Consider the following 22,876-nt stretch of genomic DNA (forward strand, 5'->3'; position numbering starts at 1 on the left):
GAATTATCCAGCAACGAGTGGTTGAGACATCAGGACGTTTGGATGCCGCGGAAGATCCGAGTTTGTTTATTGATGTCGAATACGCCGTGCTGTTTCCTTCTATCTCAACGCTCCAGGCTCCCCCGGACCACCATCTCCAGCAGCTCAGGCTCCCCCGGACCACCATCTCCAGCAGCTCAGGCTCCCCCGGACCACCATCTCCAGCAGCTCAGACTCCCCCGGACCACCATCTCCAGCAGCTCAGACTCCCCCGGACCACCATCTCCAGCAGCTCAGACTCCCCGGACCACCATCTCCAGCAGCTCAGACTCCCCCGGACCACCATCTCCAGCAGCTCAGGCTCCCCCGGACCACCATCTCCAGCAGCTCAGGCTCCCCTGGACCACCATCTCCAGGAGCTCAGACTCCCCCGGACCACCATCTCCAGCAGCTCAGGCTCCCCCAGACCACCATCTCCAGCAGCTCAGACTCCCCGGACCACCATCTCCAGCAGCTCAGGCTCCCCCAGACCACCATCTCCAGCAGCTCAGGCTCCCCCGGACCACCATCTCCAGGAGCTCAGACTCCCCCGGACCACCATCTCCAGCAGCTCAGGCTCCCCCAGACCACCATCTCCAGCAGCTCAGACTCCCCGGACCACCATCTCCAGCAGCTCAGACTCCCCGGACCACCATCTCCAGCAGCTCAGACTCCCCCGGACCACCATCTCCAGCAGCTCAGGCTCCCCCAGACCACCATCTCCAGCAGCTCAGGCTCCCCCGGACCACCATCTCCAGGAGCTCAGACTCCCCCGGACCACCATCTCCAGCAGCTCAGGCTCCCCCAGACCACCATCTCCAGCAGCTCAGACTCCCCCGGACCACCATCTCCAGCAGCTCAGGCTCCCCCAGACCACCATCTCCAGCAGCTCAGACTCCCCCGGACCACCATCTCCAGCAGCTCAGACTCCCCCGGACCACCATCTCCAGCAGCTCAGACTCCCCCGGACCACCATCTCCAGCAGCTCAGACTCCCCCGGACCACCATCTCCAGCAGCTCAGACTCCCCCGGACCACCATCTCCAGCAGCTCAGACTCCCCCGGACCACCATCTCCAGCAGCTCAGACTCCCCCGGACCACCATCTCCAGCAGCTCAGACTCCCCCGGACCACCATCTCCAGCAGCTCAGACTCCCCTGGACCACCATCTCCAGCAGCTCAGACTCCCCCGGACCACCATCTCCAGCAGCTCAGACTCCCCCGGACCACCATCTCCAGCAGCTCAGACTCCCCCGGACCACCATCTCCAGCAGCTGACGCATCGTCAATACCAGCTAGTACCCCGCTCAGTCTCATTCTCCGTCACCACCTTTCTCTATTGTACTGATACTCATCACCATCATAGGCAGTCCCTCGGAATCGAGGAAGACTTGCTTCCACTCTTAAAATGAGTCCTTAGGTGGCTGAACAGTCCAATACGAGAGCCACAGTCCCTGTCACAGGTGGGACAGACAGTCGTTGAGGGAAGGGGGTGGGTGGGACTGGTTTGCCACATGCTCTTTCCGCTGCCTGCGCTTGTTTTCTGCATGCTCTCAGCGATGAGACTCGAGGTGCTCAGCGCCCTCCCGGGTCAGTGGAGTGGGGGGGGGGGGTTGGTGGAGCGGGGGATCGGCGGCAGAGAGTCGGCAGCAGACTGTCGGCTGAGCGGAGGGTCGGCTGAGCAGGGGATCGGCGGCAGAGAGTCGGCAGCAGACTGTCGGCTGAGCGGAGGGTCGGCTGAGCGGAGGGTCGGCTGAGCAGGGGATCGGCTGAGCGGAGGGTCGGCTGAGCGGAGGGTCGGCTGAGCGGAGGGTCGGCTGAGCGGAGGGTCGGCTGAGCGGAGGGTCGGCTGAGCGGAGGGTCGGCTGAGCGGAGGATCGGCTGAGCGGAGGGTCGGCTGAGCGGAGGGTCGGCTGAGCGGAGGGTCTCCTGAGCGGAGGGTCGGCTGAGCGGAGGGTCGGCTGAGCAGGGGGTCGGCAGCAGGGGGTTGTTTCCGCTGCCCACCTTTGGCCGTGAAGGAGTTCCGAGTGGAGCGCTTGCTTACTATGGGGTCATTGTGCCCTTGTCTCGTTCCTTCTGTACTCCCGTCCTTCAATTCACAGCAGACAAACTTGACACAATTCACTAGCAGCTGAGCCCTGCTTCACACTGAAGCTTATCTCAGAATCATACAGCACAGGAGGAGGCCATTCGGCCCTCCGTGTTTGTGCCGGCGATCCAATCTCTTCCCCTAGCCCTGCAAGTTGTTCCTTTCCAGGTATTATCCAATTCCCTTTTGAAAGTTACTATTCAATCTGCTTCTATCGTCCTTTCAGGCAGTGCGTTCCCGATCACAGCAACTCGCTGCATAAACAAATTTCTCCTCGTCTCCTGCCAATTAGCTTCAATCTGTGTTCCCTGGTTACCGACCCTCTTGCCACGGGAAACAGTTTCTCTCTATTTACTCTGTCAAAACCCTTCATAATTTTGAACAACTCTACATTAAATCTCCCCTGTAACTTCTCTGCTCGAAGGAGAATAATCCCAGCTTCTCCAGTCTCTCCATGTAACTGAAGTCCCTCATCCCTGGAATCATTCTAGTAAATCTTAATATCCACACAACACATGCACTTACTGGGGTAGGCTTTAAAATATGTGTTCACAAATCTTTCGTGGTCATTGTAGATAGTCCGAGCCATCCCAGGCCACGGTTGTGCGATGCAGAGAGACCCAGAGATGTTGTTCCCTGCTAATCTCCTACCCTGGAAAGGACACAGAGCTAAAGTCAATACAAATCTGAAATCAAATCTAAAGGCTCAGTTACCACCAGAGATAACGGTCGCCGAGCACGATGTGCTGGCGGGTGTGAGTAATTCTTCCGTGTCGAGAATGGGGGATAGAAACTAGATGAGTACACGAGAGAAAAGAGAATAGGGACTACGCTGAAAGACTGAGATGAGGTGGATGGAATGGGAGCGACGTGTGAGTATAAACAGCAGCACAGACTGGTTGGGGCGAATGGCCTGTTTGTGTGCCGTATATTCTACGTAATTCTATGTAATGTAACCTGGAACCATTCAGCTCCACTGACCATCGCTCGTAGCCACACGACCATGGGTGGAAGTGACTCGTTGGTTATTGACTAATGGAAAACACCGCATTCTCAGGGATAACCCATGGCAGTTACACATTGAGTATCATAGGATTACCTAGGATGTACGGCACAGAAACAGGCCATTCGGCCCAACCAGTCCATAGCAGTGTTTATGCTCCGCTCGAGCCTCCTCCTGTCTCTCCTCATCTAACTATCAGTGTAACCCTCTATTCCCTTCTCCCTCATACGCTTGTCTAGCCTCCCCTTAAATGCATCTATACTATTCACTTCAACCACTCCCTGTGGTAGCAAACTCCACATTCTCACCACGTTTTGGGTAAAGAAGTTTCTTCTGAATTCCCTACTTGATTTGTTGGTGACTATCTTATATTGATGTCCTCTAGTTATGCTCTTCCCCACAAGTGGAAACACTCACTCTGTGTCCACTCTAACAAAACCTTTCATGATTTTAAGAACATAAGAACATAAGAAATAGGAGCAGGAGTAGACCATTTGGTCCCTCGAGCCTGCTCCGCCATTCAATAAGACCATGGCTGATCATGGACTCAGCTCCACTTCCCCTCCCACTCCCCATAACCCTTTACTCCCTTATCTCTCAGAAATAAGTCTATCTCTGCCTTAAATATATTCAATGACCCAGCCGCCACAGCTCTCTGGGGCAGAGAATTCCACAGATTTACGACCCTCAGAAGAAATTCCTGCTCATCTGAGTTTTAAATGATGGCCCCTTATTCTAAGACTATGTCCCCCATGAGTGGGAACATCTTCTCTGCATCCATCTATCGAGCCCCCTCATTATCTTGTAAGTTTCAATAAAATCACCTCTCATTCTTCTGAACTCCAATGAGTATAGGCCCAACCTATCTTCATAGGTCAACCCCCTCATCTCTGGAATCAACCTAGTGAACCTTCTCTGAACAGCCTCCAATGCAAGTATATCCTTCCTTAAATACGGAGACCAAAACTGTCCGCAGTACTCCAGGTGGCCTCACCAATACCCTGTACAGTTGTAGCAGGACTTCTCTGCTTTTATAGTCTATCCCCCTTGCAATAAAGGCCAACATTCCATTTGCCTTCCTGATCACTTGCTGAACCTGCATACTAACTTTGTGTGTTTCATGCACAAGTACCCCCAGGTCCCACTGTCCTGCGGCACTTTGCAATTTTTCTCCATTTAAATTATAATTTGCTTTTCTGTTATTTCTGACAAAATGGATGATCTCACATTTTCCCACAGTTATCTCCATCTGCCAAATCTTTGCCCACTGACTTAGCCTGTCTATATCCCTTGGCAGATTTTGTGTGTCCGCCTCACAATTTGCTTTCCCATCCATCTTTGTATCATCAGCAAACTTGGCTACATTACACTTGGTCCCTTCATCCAAGTCATTAATATAGATTGTAAACAGTTGAGGCCCCAGCACCGATCCCTGTGGCGCCCTACTAGTTACTGTTTGCCAACCGGAAAATGACCCATTTATCTATGATTGTCTGTTTTCTGTTAGTTAGCCGATCTTCTATCCGTGCTAATATATTATTCCCAACTCCGTGAGCTTTTATCTTGTTCAGTAACCTTTTATGTGGCACCTTATCGAATGCCTTCTGGAAATCCAAATACACCACATCCACTGGTTCCCCCTTATCCACCCTGTTCGTTACATCCTCAAAGAACTCCAGCAAATTTGGCATACATGATTTCCCTTTCATAAAACCATGCTGGCTCTGCTTGATTGAATCTCACTTTTCCAAATGTCCTGCTACTGCTTCCTTAATAATGGATTCTAAAAACCTCTATGGGTCACCCCTCAGTCTTCTCTTTTCAAGAGAAAAGGGATCCAGCCTGATCATTCTTTCCTGATCGTTGTACCGTCACATATTCCAAACTGAATCCTGGCCAGATCCGAACACATTAAGTTCCCACAGGCTCCTTCAGCTCACAGTGCGAGGATGCCTCCAATTCAGACAAGTCTGGATTCTTACTGATCTCTTCAGGCAGATGGCAGAAGGAGCGAGGTGAATTAAAAGGAAAAAGTCGACATATTTATGTTACCTGGTCGTCCATGAGGACAGGGTTTATTCCAAAGAAGGGCCTCATTGCCATGGCAGGAACAATCTCTGCTTCTCTGTCGGCTGGATGAGGGGCTATACATATCCCACCGGTCTCTGCAAAACAACAACAGTCTGTGTCAGTAAACAGGTGGAGGGCCAATTTAAGCAGAGTGTGCAGGCAGGCAAAGTGCCCGCGATGCTCTGAAACGATAAAAACCCTCTACACATACACCATGTCAGCAACAGGTTTCAGACAGGCTGGTTCTGTCCGCAAAGAAATTATTTTAGCTCATCATTGACAGCTCACACTCCTGCCCCCATCGCCATTTGTTACAGGGTCTGTGAGTTTCACCAGCCTGTTCCTCACTCCGATACGCCAATCTCTTTAGCTCCTCAGGCCTCGGCGTTCTCGGCTCTGAGTCAGAAGGCCATGGTCTCAAGTTCCACTCCAGGGACTGGAGCACAAAATCTAAGCTGACACTCCCAGTGCCGTACTGAGGGAGTGCTGCACTGTCGGAGGTGCCGTCTTTCAGATGAGACGTTAAACCGAGGCCCCGTCTGCTCTCTCAGGTGGGTGTAAAAAATCCCATGGTGCTATTTCGAAGAAGAGCAGGGGTGTTCTCTCTGGTGTCCTGGCCAATACTTATCCCTCAGTCAATGTCACTAAAATCAGATAATCTGGTCATTATCACATTGCTGTTTGTGGGACATTGCTGTGAGCAAAATTGACTGCTGCATTTCTTCTCATAAAAGAAAGACTTGGATTTATATAGCGCCTTTCACAACCACCGGACGTCTCAATGCTCTTTACAGTCAATGAAGTACTTTTGGAGTGTAGTCACTGTTGTAATGTGAGAAATGCAGCAGCCAATTTGCACACAGCAAGCTCCCACAAACAGCAATGTGAAAATGACCAGATAATCAGTTCCTTGTTATGTTACTTGAGGGATAAATATTGGCCAGGACATCGGTGATAAATGCCCTGTTCTTCTTCGAAATAGTGCCCTGGGATCTTTTTACATCCACTTGAGAGCAGATGGAGTCTCGGTTTAACGTCATCCACACTCTCAGGATTCAAATCTCTAAACTCGTTTATCTTTGATGATCTGCTTCCTTTCACTTCTCTGATTCTTGCTGATCCTGTGTCAGGAGGTCACCACGCTTCCTGTCTTGTTATACTCAGTGCCGGGAGCGCGACACTCTCCATGGGTGCGCTGGGCTCTGCTGTGTAATACGTGCAGGATTGGCAAAGACCCAGAAAGCAAACATGCGCGATTGGCTCTCTGCATTTCGTTTGCTGAAACAGCTGGTCTTAATCTGTTGACAGATCAGCCCCTGGGATTTACTCCTCCTACATCCTCATACAGCGCCCCTGAGGCAGGAGGTTGTGCATTCAAGTGAGCACATAAGCCAGGCTGACACTCCCAGTGCAGAGCTGACGGAGTGCTGCACTGTCAGAGGTGCCGTCTTTCAGACGAGTCATTAAACCGAGGCCCCGTTTGCTCTCTCAGCACTATTCGAAGAGGAGCTGGGAGCCAGCGCCGGTATCGTGGCTAATATTTATACTTCAATGGACATCATCAAAACAGATCATCTGGCCATTATCACGTTGCTGTTTGTGGGAGCTTGCTGTGCCCTGTTTTCTACATTACAACAGTGACTACACTTCAAAAGTATTTAATTGGCTGTAAAGTGCTTTAGGATGTTTTGAGGTCATGAAAGGTGCTATATAAATGCAAGTCTTTCTTTTTAATGATATCAAAGTGCCATTATATTATTCCCCATCATTACCACTACCGCCCATCGTAACAAGGGTCACGTACAGGTGAGGAAGGCTTTTCAACCCCATCTTAACTTCGTCCAGACAAACCTTCCCCTTTCCCCTGAGCTGCCTGACACGACTAATGAAGATAAGATGGCAAGACAAGATCCCTGACACAGCAGTTCTTAAAAAAGCTGGCTGATCATGAAGGCATGGCTGGGATGGTCAGGACACGTTGTGCGAATGTCTGGCGAATGGATCCCGAAGATCTTTTATGGCACATTTGTAATAGAGCTCCCCCTAGTGGACTACTGCTCCACCTAGTGGACTACTGATGTAATGCAACTACTGATGTAAATACAATAAAAGGGTCATGGGGCAAAGTCACATGAGGACAGTTTCTAGGTGGAGCCATCTTGTGTGTGTGCTTCTGTTAGTGATGTCGTAAGAATATATCACATTGGCGAACGAGGATAGGATAATCGAATTCCCTAGCTGAAACTTTTGTTGGTGGATGATCCCGCCAACCGATAAACTGTGAGAGGTACTTTGTTCTGCAGACAAAGAGCTATAAAGACTGCTTAAAAGTCACACTGAAACATCGCAAATATGGGCCCATATTACAGCACGCCATGGGACTATATACCAGCTCCCCACATCACAACAGCGCCTACTCTTCAAAAAGTACTTCATTGGCTGTAAAGCTCTTTGAGACGTCTGGTGGTCATGAAAGGCGCTATATAAATGCAGATCTTTCTTCTTTTAGAGGACATTCAGCATCCACAGGGCCACATCCCAAAAAGATGGCCACAGAGGAGAGGAATGGGGTGGGAAGAAAAAAAAGTTACGTTTTAAAAAAAAATTACTAAAATTAAATGAAGTTTGAAATTGTTGTTGGCTTGACCTCCGCCTTTCTCGGTTACATTACCATTTTAATTTTATTTTTAAGCTTAAACTGAACTTGTTTTTTTAACCTGTGAAAACCGACCATCCGTTCTGGAGGCGAGACCCAAGTCATTCAAAACTGACCCCTTTCACAACTAATTAGTGCTCAGGATCGGAAGATGATGTGAGCAGGTTCTCGAATGGCCTTCTCCTGTTGTGTCTTCGAGCACCAAGCTGAAACGGCTGCCTTTCCACAGTGTGATCACACACCAACAATACAGCCCACCAGAGACACTACAGTGTGATCACACACCATCAATACAGCCCACCAGAGACACTACAGTGTGATCACACACCAACAATACAGCCCACCAGAGACACTACACAGTGTGATCACACACCAACAATACAGCCCACCAGAGACACCACAGTGTGATCACACACCAACAATACAGCCCCCCAGAGACACTACACAGTGTGATCACACACCAACAATACAGCCCACCAGAGACACCACAGTGTGATCACACACCAACAATACAGCCCCCCAGAGACACTACACAGTGTGATCACACACCATCAATACAGCCCACCAGAAACACTATACAGTGTGATCACACACCAACAATACAGCCCACCAGAGACACTACAGTGTGATCACACACCAACAATACAGCCCACCAGAAACACTGCACAGTGTGATCACACACCAACAATACAGCCCACCAAAGACACTACACAGTGTGATCACACACCAACAATACAGCCCCCCAGAGACACTACACAGTGTGATCACACACCAACAATACAGCCCACCAGAGACACTACACAGTGTGATCACACACCAACAATACAGCCCACCAGAGACACCACAGTGTGATCACACACCAACAATACAGCCCCCCAGAGACACTACACAGTGTGATCACACACCAACAATACAGCCCACCAGAGACACCACAGTGTGATCACACACCAACAATACAGCCCCCCAGAGACACTACACAGTGTGATCACACACCATCAATACAGCCCACCAGAAACACTATACAGTGTGATCACACACCAACAATACAGCCCACCAGAGACACTACAGTGTGATCACACACCAACAATACAGCCCACCAGAAACACTGCACAGTGTGATCACACACCAACAATTGAGCCCACCAGAGACACTATACAGTGTGATCACACAATACAGCCCACCAGAGACACTATACAGTGTGACCACACAACAATACAGCCCACCAGACACTATACAGTGTGATCACACACCAACAATACAGCCCACCAGAGACACTACACAGTGTGATCACACAATACAGCCCACCAGAGACACTACACAGTGTGATCACACACCATCAATACAGCCCCCCAGAGACACTGCACAGTGTGATCACACACCAACAATACAGCCCACCAGAGACACCACAGTGTGATCACACACCATCAATACAGCCCACCAGAGACACTACACAGTGTGATCACACACCAACAATACAGCCCCCCAGAGACACTATACAGTGTGATCACACAATACAGCCCACCAGAGACACTATACAGTGTGATCACACAATACAGCCCACCAGAGACACTATACAGTGTGATCACACAACAATACAGCCCACCAGAGACACTATACAGTGTGATCACACAACAATACAGCCCATCAGAGACACTATACAGTGTGATCACACAATACAGCCCACCAGAGACACTACACAGTGTGATCACACACCATCAATACAGCCCCCCAGAGACACTGCACAGTGTGATCACACACCAACAATACAGCCCACCAGAGACACCACAGTGTGATCACACACCATCAATACAGCCCACCAGAGACACTACACAGTGTGATCACACACCAACAATACAGCCCCCCAGAGGCACTGCAGTGTGATCACACACCAACAATACAGCCCACCAGAGACACCACAGTGTGATCACACACCAACAATACAGCCCACCAGAGACACTGCACAGTGTGATCATGCACCAACAATACAGCCCACCAGAGACACCACAGTGTGATCACACACCAACAATACAGCCCACCAGAGACGCGCCCAAAGGGGTCACTGGGACACCTCTAATAGTTAGAACTCCATAAACCGTGTTCCATATAATGAGCAGTGGAGTTAACCCTGGTGTCCTGGGCAATACTTATCCCTCAATCAACATCACTAAAAACAGATTATCTGGTCATTATCACATTGCTGTTTGTGGGAGTTTGCTATGCGCAAATTGGCTGCCACAATTCCCACATTACCACAGTGACTCCAAATCAAAAAAAAAACTTAATTGGCTGTAAAGCACTTAGGGGGTGACCTGAGATTGTGAAAGGCACTATATAAATGCACGTTTTTCTTGCATTAAAAATGTAGGTTCCAGTGATGATTGATGCGATAGAATGCATAGCGCCAGGGAGAGCTTGCCTCTGCTTCTTGCTCCCTCCCTACGGCAGAGTACCTGAACTTCACTCAGTGCCTTCACCCAGCAACACAGCTGAGATCATGAATGGAGGATCGCTGGACTGATGAAACAGTTCTGATACCCCCGCCCCTCCCCCCACCCCTCAGTTAAACACCATATACATGGTTAATGCATGATAGCTATTCTAATGGGCCTACAGTAGCAGGACCCTCTTACCTGTCTGCCACCAGGTATCCAGCACCGGACATCTGCCTTCACCAACCACTTTGTAATACCAGTCCCAAGCTTTGGAGTTGATGGGTTCTCCAACTGAAAAGGCAAGGGTCAAAATGGAACAAAATAGTTAATTTCATTCACATAGAACTGTGGGATCTTTTACATCCACCTGGAGGGGCAGACTAGAGCCTCGGTTTAACGTCTCATCAGAAAAACGGCACCTCCGACAGTGCAACACTCCCTCAGTATTGCACTGGGAGTGTCAGCCTAGATTAAATGCCTCAAGTCTCTGGAGTGGGCCTTGAACCTACAACCTTCTGACGCACAGGTGAGAGTGCTACCCACTGAGCCAAGGCTGACAATCTTTAAAATATTAATATATAAGAACATAAGAATTAGGAACAGGAGTAGGCCATATAGCCCCTCGAGCCTGCTCCGCCATTCAATAAGATCATGGCTGATCTGGCCGTGGACTCAGCTCCACTTACCCGCCCATTCCCCGTAACCCTTAATTCCCTTATTGGTTAAAAATCTATCTATCTGTGACTTGAATACATTCAATGAGCTAGCCTCAATTGCTTCCTTGGGCAGAGAATTCCACAGATTCACAACCCTCTGGGAGAAGAAATTCCTTCTCAACTCGGTTTTAAATTGGCTCCCCTGTATTTTGAGGTTGTGCCCCCTAGTTCTAGTCTCCCCTACCAGTGGAAACAACCTCTCTGCCTCTATCTTGCCTATCCCTTTCATTATTTTAAATGTTTCTATAAGATCACCCCTCATCCTTCTGAACTCCAAGGAGTAAAGACCCAGTCTACTCAATCTATCATCATAAGGTAACCCCCTCATCTCCGGAATCAGCCTAGTGAATCGTCTCTGTATCCCCTCCAAAGCCAGTATATCCTTTCTTAAGTAAGGTGACCAAAACTGCACGCAGTACTCCAGGTGCGGCCTTACCAATACCCTATACAGTTGCAGCAGGACCTCCCTGCTTTTGTACTCCATCCCTCTCGCAATGAAGGCCAACATTCCATTCGCCTTCCTGATTACCTGCTGCACCTGCAAACTAACTTTTTGGGATTCATGCACAAGAACCCCCAGGTCCCTCTGCACCTCAGCATGTTGTAATTTCTCCCCATTCAAATAATATTCCCTTTTATTGTTTTTTTTCCCCCAAGGTGGACCTCACACTTTCCAACATTGTATTCCATCTGCCAAACCTTAGCCCATTCGCTTAACCTATCGAAATCTCTTTGCAGCCTCTCTGTGTCCTCTACACAACCCGCTTTCCCACTAATCTTTGTGTCATCTGCAAATTTTGTTACACTACACTCTGTCCCCTCTTCCAGGTCATCTATGTATATTGTAAACAGTTGTGGTCCCAGCACCGATCCCTGTGGCACACCACTAACCACAGATTTCCAACCCGAAAAGGACCCATTTATCCCGACACTCTGCTTTCTGTTCGCCAGCCAATTCCCTATCCATGCTAATACATTTCCTCTGACTCCGCGTACCTCTATCTTCTGCAGTAACCTTTTGTGTGGCACCTTATCGAATGCCTTTTGGAAATCTAAATACACCACATCCATCGGTACACCTCTATCCACCATGCTCGTTATATCCTCAAAGAATTCCACTAAATTAGTTAAACATGATTTCCCCTTCATGAATCCATGCTGCGTCTGCTTGATTGCACTATTCCTATCTAGATGTCCCGCTATTTCTTCCTTAACTGAGCTAGAATACGAGTAAGGTTCAGCTTCTTAATCGCAATGACGTGAAGCCATCAGAAGATTATTTACAGAAAGGAGAAATGGTTTGAGTTAATGATCCAGAATTCTATCCATGCTCTGTGGCTTTTAAGCCCATCTGTGTTTTATTTGAGTCTGCTTTATTGCCTCATTTGTGTGTAGTTTGTCCTCTTTATCCCTCCATTTCCATGGGAGGCTCCTTTCCCCCAGTTAACAGCATCGATGCAGTTAAGAGGAAGTTAGATAAGTACATGAGAGAGAAAGGAATAGAAGGATATGTTGATGGGGTGAGAAGAGGAAGGCTGGGAGGAGGCTCGTGTGGAGCATAAACATAGAGCATGGCGCAGTTGGGCTGAATGGCCTGTTTCTGTGTGTGTACATTCTATGTAATACTACGCTAAATAAATGTGGTGAATGAGATCCTGAAACAAGTAACTGAATTCTGGAACATCGCGGTTCCAGTCACAGAAGGAGGCCATTCGACCAATCATGACTGTGCCGGCGCTTTGAAAGACCAATCCAATTATTTCCACTCCCCTGCTCTTTCCCCACAGCCCTGTCCAAGTATATATTTCCTGTCCAAGTATAGATCCAATTGCCCTTTAACCAGTCTTGGTGGGTATGCGAGAATGTCAAGCATAGACTACAGTCAGTCGAGAGTCAGTTAGTCTCAGAGCAGCTGCTGCTGGCCCTGTAAATGTTGCAGCGTTGACCTCAGTTTGGTTTCATCACTCAGCCAAACCCCCTCCCAAGCGGCAAGGTGTGTGGGCAACTGTAGCATCAGCAAGGCTGCTCTGTGGATCACCATTAAAGAGCCTTAGCCCTCTGCACTGGTGTGTGTGTGTGTGTGGGGGATGGGGAGGGGGGTGATTGGAAAGGGTCGGTGGACCTCCTCATGGGCCTGCTCCTGGGCCTGGCCAAAGAGGCCAAGGTCCAAGTTGGACACGGCCCATGGGGGCGGTCGCACTGCCTGCCTCTCTTCCGTGGCTTTGTCCGACCCCAGGGGAGCCTGGTGGGCACTGAAGCGTGTCGTCAACACTGCAAACAATATCATTTAATTATTCATTATTTAGTTGCTTCATTGGCTAAGTGGCAGGAGAAAGAGAGCAGTGATGAACGGTTGTTTATCGGACTGGAGGAAAGTATACAGTGGTATTTCCCAGGGATCGGTACTAGGACCACTGATTTTCTTGATGTATATTAATGATGTGGACTTGGATGTACGGGGCACAATTTCATAATTTGCAGATGACACTAAATTTGGAAGTATAGTGAACAGCGAGGTGGAGAGTGATAGACTTCAGGCTGCTGGAATGGGCAGACACGTGGCAGGTGGAATTTACCGCAGAAAAGTAGCAAGTGATACCTTTTGATAGGAAGAACGAGGAGAGGCAATATAAACTAAAGGCTACAATTCTAAGGGCCCAAATTTGATGACCCTACCCGCTGGCTACCGCCGAGTTTTATCGGCGGTCTCCCCGTGTTTTTGGCGCTCTCCCCTCCGTGGGAAATTGGTGAGACCCTCACGCCGGCGGTTTAAAGGACCGCTGGGGAGCGTCCACTGGCGAGCGCCGGCATGCAACGCCGAAAAGAGGTCCTCCCGCCCAGTCCCGCCCCAGGTCCTCCGCTCCTGCAGGAGAAAAGACCACTGCGTAGGAGCAGGTCTTACCGGGACGGTAGGTATGAAGACCTGCAAGAAAAAAGGTAAGTGAGATTTATTACTTTACTTGTTTTGCAGCGATTTTGTGTGAAAGGGTCCTCTGAAGGTTTTGTGATGTTCTGTATTTTATTTTTTGAACTTTTGTTTTGTGTGTTCCCCGCCTCCAGCCTCGGTGTAACTTTCTCCAGGATTGCATTTGCACCCCCCTACCGCCCTGAATCGGCGTGTAACGGCCATTTTTGCAACCAAGCTCTTTTTTCCTTCTTTTTCACCAAAGTTCCGCCCAAAGTACCGTCAGGATCTTAGCGGTCTTATCGACGGTAAATGGGCGGAACTTGCTTTTGATCAAATTCGGGCCCTAAAGGGGGTGCAGGAACAGAGAGACCTGGGGATATGGGTGCACAAATCATTGAAGGTGGCAGGGCAGGTTGAAAAAGCATAGGGGATCTTGGGCTTCATAAATAGAAGCAGAGAGTACAAAAACAAGAATGTTATGATGAACCTTTTATAAAACACTGGTTCGGCCTCAATTGGAGTATTGTGTCCAATTCTGGGCACCACACTTTAGGAAGGATGTGAAGGCCTGGGAGAGGGTGCAGAAAAGATTTACAAGAATGCTTTCAGGGATGAGGGACGTCGGCAATGTGGATAGACTGGAGAAGCTGGGGATGTTCTCCTTCGAGCAGAGAAGATTTGTTAGAGGTGTTCAAAATCATTCGGGGTCTAGACAGAGTAGATAGAGAGAGGTCCAAGAGGCGGAGCGGCAGCGTGGTGAGGCCTACAAGAGGCCCAACAGGCGTCGGGAGCCAGCCGGTGCAGCTGCAGCAGTGAGGCAAAAAAGTAGAAAGAAATTGAAAGGTGACGTCACAGCCAAGGGGGTAAGTGATTGGTAAGTAGTTTTTCTTCTTCTTTTCTTTATCAGTAAGTAAACTGTTGTTGCCAAATTAAGTTAATCTAGGGGTTAAGTCATGGCAGGAGAGCTCGGATTCATGTTATGCTCCTCTTGTGCTATGTGGGAAGTCAGGGACGCTTCCAGTGTCCCTGACGACTACATTTGTGGGAAACACATCCGCCTGCAGCACCTGACAGACCGCGTTGCAGCACTGGAGCTGCGGGTGGATTCACTCTGGAGCATCTATGATGCTGAGAATGACGTGAATAGCACGTTTAGTGAGCTAGCCACACCGCAGGTAAAGGGTACACAGTCAGATAGGGGATGGGTGACCAACAGGAAGAGCAGTGGAAAGAAGGTAGAGCAGGGGTCCCCTGTGGTCATCCCCCTGCAAAACAGATACACCGCTTTGGGTACTGTTGAGGAGGATGACTCATCAGGGGGGAGCAGCAGCAGCCAAGTTCATGGCATCGTGGGTTGCTCTGCTGCACAGGAGAGAAGGAAAAAAAAAAAGAGTGGGAGAGCTATAGTGATAGGGAATTCGATTGCAAGGGGAATAGATAGGCGTTTCTGCGGCCGCAATCGAGACTCCAGGATGGTATGTTGCCTCACTGGTGCAAGGGTCAAGGATGTCTCGGAGCGGGTGCAGGACATTTTGAAGAGGGAGGGTGAACAGCCAGTTGTCGTGGTGCATATAGGTACCAACGATATAGGTAAAAAACAGGATGAGGTCCTACAAGATGAATTTAGGGAGCTAGGAGCTAAATTAAAAAGTAGGACCTCAAAAGTAGTAATCTCAGGATTGCTACCAGTGCCATGTGCTAGTCAGAGTAGGAATCGCAGAATAGCTCAGATGAATACGTGGCTTGAGGAGTGGTGCAGAAGGGAGGGATTCAAATTCCTGGGACATTGGAACCGGTTCTGGGGGAGGTGGGACCAGTACAAACCGGACGGTCTGCATCTGGGCAGGACTGGAACCAATGTCCTAGGTGGAGTGTTTGTAGAGCTGTTGGGGAGGAGTTAAACTAAAGATAGAAAGGAGAATAGTAAAAGTGGAGGGCAGAGAAACCCAAGGCAAAAAACAAAAAGGGCCACATTACAGCAAAATTCTAAAGGGGCAAAGTGTGTTAAAAAGACAAGCCTGAAGGCTCTGTGCCTCAATGCGAGGAGTATTCGGAATAAGGTGGATGAATTAACTGCGCAGATAGTAGTTAACGGATATGATGTAATTGGCGTCACAGAGACATGGCTCCAGGGTGATCAAGACTGGGAACTCAACATCCAGGGGTATTCAACATTTAGGAAGGATAGACAGAAAGGAAAAGAAGGCGGGGTGGCATTGCTGGTTAAAGAGGAAATTAATGCAATAGTAAGGAAGGACATTGGCTTGGATGATGTAGAATCGGTATGGGTGGAGCTGCAGAATTCCAAAGGGCAGAAAACGCTGGTGGGAGTTGTGTACAGGCCACCAAACAGTAGTAGTGAGAGGTTGGGGGCAGCATCAAACAAGAAATAAGGGAAGTGTGCAATAAAAGGTACAGCAGTTATCATGGGCGACTTTAATTTACATATTGATTGGGCTAACCAAACTGTTAGCAATGCGATGGAGGAGGATTTCCTGGAGTGTATTAGGGATGGTTTTCTTGACCAATATGTCGAGGAACCAACTAGAGAGCTGGCCATCCTAGACTGGGTGATGTGTAATGAGAAGGGACTAATTAGCAATCTTGTTGTGCGATGCCCCTTGGGGAAGACTGACCATAATATGGTAGAATTCTTTATTAAGATGGAGAGTGACACAGTTAATTCAGAAACTAGGGTCCTGAACTTAAGGAAAGCTAACTTCGACGGTATGAGGCGTGAATTGGCTGGAATAAACTGGCAAACGATACTTAAAGGGTTGACAGTGGATAGGCAATGGCAAACATTTATAGATCACATGGATGAACTTCAACAATTGTACATCCCTGTCTGGAGTAAAAATAAAACAGGGAAGGTGGCTCAACTGTGGCTAACAAGGGAAATTAAGGATAATGTTAGATCCAAGGAAGAGGCATATAAATTGGCAAGAAAAAGCAGCAAACCTGAGGACTGGGAGAAATTCAGCAGAGGAGGACAAAGGGTTTAATTAGGAGAGGGAAAATAGAGTACGAGAGGAAGCTTGCCGGGAACATAAAAACTGACTGCAAAAGCTTCTATAGATATGTGAAGAGAAAAAGATTAGTGAAGACAAACGTAGGTCCCTTGCAGTCGGACTCAGGTGAATTTATAATGGGGAACAAAGAAATGGCAGACCAGTTAAACAAGTACTTTGGTTCTGTCTTCACGAAGGAAGACACAAATAACCTTCCGGAAATACAAGGGGACAGAGGGTCTAGTGAGAAGGAGGAACTGAAGGAAATCCTTATTAGGCGGGAAGTGGTGTTGGGGAAATTGATGGGATTGAAGACCAATAAATCCCCAGGGCCTGATAGTCTGCATCCCAAAGTACTTAAGGAAGTAGCCCTAGAAATAGTGGATGCATTGGTGATCATTTTCCAACAATCTATCGACTCTGGATCAGTTCCTATGGACTGGAGTGTAGCAAATGTACCACCACTTTTTAAGAAAGGAGGGAGAGAGAAAACGGGTAATTATAGACCGGTTAGCCTGACATCAGTAGTGGGGAAAATGTTGGAGTCAATTATTAAAGATGAAATAGCAGCGCATTTGGAAAGCAGTGATGGGATCGGTCCAAGTCAGCATGGATTTATGAAAGGGAAATCCTGCTTGACAAATCTGATAGAATTTTTTGAGGATGTAACTAGTAGAGTGGATAAGGGAAAAGAAGTGGATGTGGTATATTTGGACTTTCAAAAGACAAGGTCCCACACAAGAGATTGGTGTGCAAAATTAAAGCACATGGTATTGGGGGTAATGTACTGACGTGGATAGAGAACTGGTTGGCAGACAGGAAGCAGAGTGTCAGGATAAACAGGTCCTTTTCAGAATGGCAGGTAGTGACTAGTGGGGTACCGCAGGGCTCAGTGCTGGGACCCCAGCTATTTACAATATACATTAATGATTTGGATGAGGGAATTGAGTGTAATATCTCCAAGTTTGCAGATGACACTAAGCTGGGTGGCAGTGTGAGCTGTGAGGAGGACGCTAAAAGGCTGCAGGGTGACTTGGACAGGTTAAGCGAGTGGACAAACGAGTGGCAGATGCAGTATAATGTAGATAAATGTGAGGTTATCTACTTTGGTGGCAAAAACATGAAGGCAGAATATTATCTGAATGGCGGCAGATTAGGAAAAGAGGAGGTGCAGCGAGACCTGGGTGTCATGGTACATCAGTCATTGAAAGTTGGCATGCAGGTTCAACAGGCGGTGAAGGCGGCAAATGGTATGTTGGCCTTCATAGCTAGGGGATTTAAGTATAGGAGCAGGGAGGTCTTACTGCAGTTGTACAGGGCCTTAGGGAGGCTTACCTGGAATATTTTGTTCAGTTTTGATCTCCTAATCTGAGGAAGGACGTTCTTGCTATTGAGGGAGTGCAGCGAAGGTTCACCAGACTGATTCCTGGGATGGCAGGACTGACATATGAGGAGAGACTGGATCAACTAGGCCTGTATTCACTGGAGTTTAGAAGGATGAGAGCGGATCTCATAGAAACATATAAAATTCTGACGGGACGGGACAGGTTAGATGCAGGAAGAATGTTCCTGGTGTTGGGGAAGTCCAGAACCAGGGGACACAGTCTAAGGATAAAGGCTAAGCCATTTAGGACTGAGATGAGGAGAAACTTCTTCACTCAAAGTTGTTAACCTGTGGAATTCCCTACCGCAGAGAGTTGTTATGTCAGTTCATTGGATATATTCAAGAGGGAGGTAGATATGGCCCTTACGGCTAAAGGGATCAAGGGGTATGGAGAGAAAGCAGGAAAGGGGTACTGAGGTGAATGAACAGCCATGATCTTATTGAATGGTGGTGCAGGTTTGAAGGGCCGAATGGCCTACTCCTGCAACTATTTTCTATGTTTCTAAACTGTTTCCATTGGTGGAAGGGTCAAGAACCAGATGGCACAGATTTAAGGTGATTGGCAGAAGAACTTACTTACGCAGCGAGTGGTTCGGATCTGGAATGCACTGCCTGGAAGGGTGGTGGAGGCGAATATAATTGAGGCTTTCAAAAGAGAATTGGGAGTACCTGAAGGAAAAATAATTCAGGGGAAAGAGCAGGGGGGGCGGGGTGGGACTAGCTAACGCGCTCCTGCAGAGAGCCGGCACAGGCTCAACGGGTCCTTCTGTGCTGTAACCATTCTATGATTCCATTCTATAAGTTTCCTTTCTTTTGTACGATTTGGGTTTTATTAGTTGTGTCCCTCTAAAAAGGGGCACTTGGGTTTGACTGTTTTGGATTGTTGACACTCCTTAAGAGTTCAGTTAAAAGAGTTAGACCTCTGCACTGTGAAACACTCTGAAGGAGATGTAACGTTACAAGTTTAATGGCACTGCCGAAGCACTCAGCCAACCTCAGTGATTGACCATAAAAACAGAAGTTATGATAAACTTTTATAAAATCACTGGTTAGGCCTCAGCTGCAGCATTGCGTCCAATTCTGGGCGCCACATTTTAGGAAGGATGTCAAGGCCTTGGAGTGCAGAGGAGATTGACCAGAATGGTTCCAGGGATGAGGGACTTCCGTTACGTGGAGAGACTGGAGAAGCTGCGGTTATGGAGCAGAGAAGATTCAGAGGAGATTTGAAAGAGGTGTTCAAAATTCTGAAGGGTTTTGATAGCGTAAATAAGGAGAAACGGTTTCCAGTGGCAGGAGAATGGCGGCAGATTAGGAAAAGGAGGGGCAACGAGGCCTGGGTGTCATGGTACATCAGTCATTGAAAGTTGGCATACAGGTACAGCAGGTGGTGAAGGCAGCAAATGGTATGTTGGCCTTCATAGCTAGGGGATTTGAGTGTAGCAGCAGGGAGGTCTTACTGCAGTTGTACAGGGCCTTGGTGAAGCCTCAACTGGAATATTGTGTTCAGTTTTGGTCTCCTAATCTGAGGAAGGATGTTCTTGCTATTGAGGGAGTGTAGCGAAGGTTCACCAGACTGATTCTCGGGATGGCAGGACTGACATATGAGGAGAGACTGGATCAACTGGGCCTTTATACATTGGAATTTAGAAGGATGAGAGGGGATCTCATAGAAACGTATAAAATTCTGACGAGACGGGACAGGTTAGATGCAGGAAGAATGTTCCCGATGTTGGGGAAGTCCAGAACCAGGGGACATAGTCTAAGGATAAGGGGTAAGCCATTTAGGGCTGAGATGAGGAGAAACTTCTTCACTCAGAGAGTTGTTAACCTGTGGAATTCCCTGCCGCAGAGCGTTGTTGATGCCAGTTCACTGGATATATTCAAGAGGGAGTTAGATATGGTTCTTACAGCTAAAGGGATCAAGGGGTATGGAGAGAAAGCAGGAAAGGGGTACTGAGGTGAATGATCAGCCATGATCTTATTGAATGGTGGTGCAGGCTCGAAGGGCCGAATGGCCTACTCCTGCAACTATTTTCTATGTTTCTATGTTTCCAGGAGGATCGGTAACCAGAGGTCACAGATTTAACATGTTTGTCAAAAAAGACAAGAGGGAAATGAGGAGATTTATTTTACGCAGCGAGTTGTTACGATCTGGAATGCAAAGCCTGAATGGCCAGTGGAAGCAGATTCGATAGTAACTTTCAAAAGGGAATTGGATAAATACTTAATATTTATAAATAATAATAAATAAAAGGAAAAAATCTCCAGGGCGATGGGGAAAGAGCAGGGAAGTGGGACTAATTGAATAGCTCTTTGAATGAGCCGGCAGTGGCATGATGGGGGCAAATGGCCTCCTTCGCTGCTGTACGATTCGATGATTCATTGACCTATTGGGATCTGCTCCCACACTATTCCAACAAGCCGGGTGACAGGAGCACGAGGACTATAGCCAGCAGTACATGTGTAGCATTGCCTGAGCACACTGCTGTACTGGCTCGGGGGGGGGGGGGGTCGACTGGCGCTTCCCCCCTGACTGCAGTCAGACTGTAGCAGGGATCAGTTCACTCCTCCCCCTTTGATCGATCTTCGGTGCCTCTGCCCACAGCCAGACTGACAGAGCTGGCGAGTGACCTGCCTCCGAGCACCTCCCCTGGGGAGTTCCATGAAGTGAGCGGGGCGTATGTGGATGCTCCCTCTGCTGGTCCCTCCCACCCTGCAGGTGGTGCTGCACAGCACTGTTCCCCCGAGCAGGGCAACGTTGAACAGCAACGCCTCCGATGGCCAAACGCAAGTTTCCACCGCGCATCGTACACTGACAAGTCGCGTACTGACCTGAGCCCAGTGTTTTCAGCGAGGATCGGTCGTGTGCCTTCACCCACTCGTCTCCGTACTTCAATAGGAGTCGGATTGCCGTGGGCGCTCCGTAGAACTGGTTGATCTTTAACCTTTCAACGGTCTCCCAGTAACGGCCTAAACACAGGGCAGAAATACAGCTGCTTAGCAAGTGATGACATCGCGTTTAACCTCAGCACAATTTTCTCCTGTTCTAAAGCCTTTGCTGGGAGGGAAGGAGCTGGGGGCTCTGGGCACCCTCCAGTACCTCACCCAAATGGCCATTATTCACAATGAGTGCTGCCGGGGCTATTCAACCCCAGGAAGATCATAACCAAAGCCGATTCCAGCCTCAGCACATGGACTCCCAGCTCACTGGACAGAGATCTTTTCTGTCTGTGATATACTTTGGGAATGCATGTCTATGTTGCAGGCATCTGCTGTGGCTCAGTTGGTAGCTCCATCATCAGAAGGTCGTGGGTTCAAGTCCCACTCCAGGGACTTGAGCACAACAATCCAGGCTGACCCTCCAGTGCAGGGCTGAAAGAGTGCTGCAATGTCGGAGGTGCCATTTTTTGGATGAGACGTTAAACCGAGGCCCTGTCTGCTCTCTCAGCTGGACGTAAAATATCCCATGGCACTATTTCAAAGAAGAGCAGGGGAGTTATCCCCAGTGTCCTGGCCAATATTTATCGCTCAATCAACATGACAAAAGCAGATTATCTGGTTGTCATCCTATGGCTGTTTATGGGAGCTTGCTGTGCGCAAATTTGCTGCTGTGTTTCCTACATTACAAAAGTGACAACATTTCAAAAAGTTCTTCAATGCTTTGAAAGCACTTTGAGACGTCCAGTGGTCATGAAAGGTGCTATATCAATGCAAGTCTTTGTTTTTGTTTTACAGAATCGCAAGTTGCCGTGGCGGTTGGACAGTGATCGAGAGTAGGTTTCCTGCCCCAAGTATGCTGAGGCTGAATGCCATGCCCCCTACTGCTGCCCGTCCTTAGATCAGCTATCAACACAGACCAGGAAATGAGCCTAAAACCTTCCTGCTGGATGTGAGTCAGCTGCTCATTCGGCAAATTCACCGAGCTGGAAAAGGGTTCTTTTAAGTTATTTTTGGCACAGTCAGAGAGTCGAGTGTAGTAGCAGGCAGCTGTCCCACACAGCTAGTCACTGCTGGGAGCACTTGAAGAAATTGTGCCGAGTACCAGCAGATCCCCTCCAGCCTGACGCAAACTGCCGTAACTCTGCCCAGCAAGTGCTGGAACATAGGGATTGCTAGATGAAAAAAGACTGAGGTGCATCTAGCTCGCCTTCTCCCATTCTGGTAATCGCATGAGCGATTGAGTAGATTGGGCCGATATTCTCTGGAGTTTAGAAGAATGAGAGATGATCTCATTGAAATAGACAAGATTCTGAAGGGGATAGACAGGGTAGATGCTGAGAGGTTGTTTCCCTGGCTGGAGTGTCTAGAACTAGGGGGCACAGTCTCAGGATAAGAACATAAGAAATGTGATATATTCACAGAGCACAGTACACACAGCTTCTAACATGACAGGCAGCTCTCTCAGAAGTCTCCGGAATCTGCTTGGTTTTGTTTATTATTAACCCTGCACTTGCAGTACACAATACATCCACATCCACATCCACAGTGTGGAGCTACAAACATTACAAGCTTACAGACATTACACTTCTCCCTCGTTAATGACGAAGTTATTATAACAAACATCATACATAACTTTCATTTTTATACATA

The 22,876-nt window shown here is 48.3% G+C and overlaps 1 protein-coding gene across 1 annotated transcript in view; it reads right to left on the reverse strand.

The window, feature by feature from the left end:
- The window catches only part of LOC139263465 (acetyl-coenzyme A synthetase 2-like, mitochondrial), an 84,107-nt gene that overhangs the window by 11,820 nt on the left and 49,411 nt on the right, over nt 1-22,876 (reverse strand). Inside the window, exons 7-10 of the mRNA XM_070879591.1 lie at nt 21,119-21,256; nt 10,466-10,558; nt 5,162-5,274; nt 2,632-2,758 (exon numbers count right to left, since the gene is read on the reverse strand). Of these exons, the coding sequence (XP_070735692.1) occupies nt 2,632-2,758; nt 5,162-5,274; nt 10,466-10,558; nt 21,119-21,256 (471 nt within the window). The remainder of the gene's footprint in view (nt 1-2,631; nt 2,759-5,161; nt 5,275-10,465; nt 10,559-21,118; nt 21,257-22,876) is intronic.

Source organism: Pristiophorus japonicus, chromosome 4, assembly GCF_044704955.1.
Source record: "Pristiophorus japonicus isolate sPriJap1 chromosome 4, sPriJap1.hap1, whole genome shotgun sequence".
Lineage (NCBI taxonomy): Eukaryota > Metazoa > Chordata > Chondrichthyes > Pristiophoridae > Pristiophorus > Pristiophorus japonicus.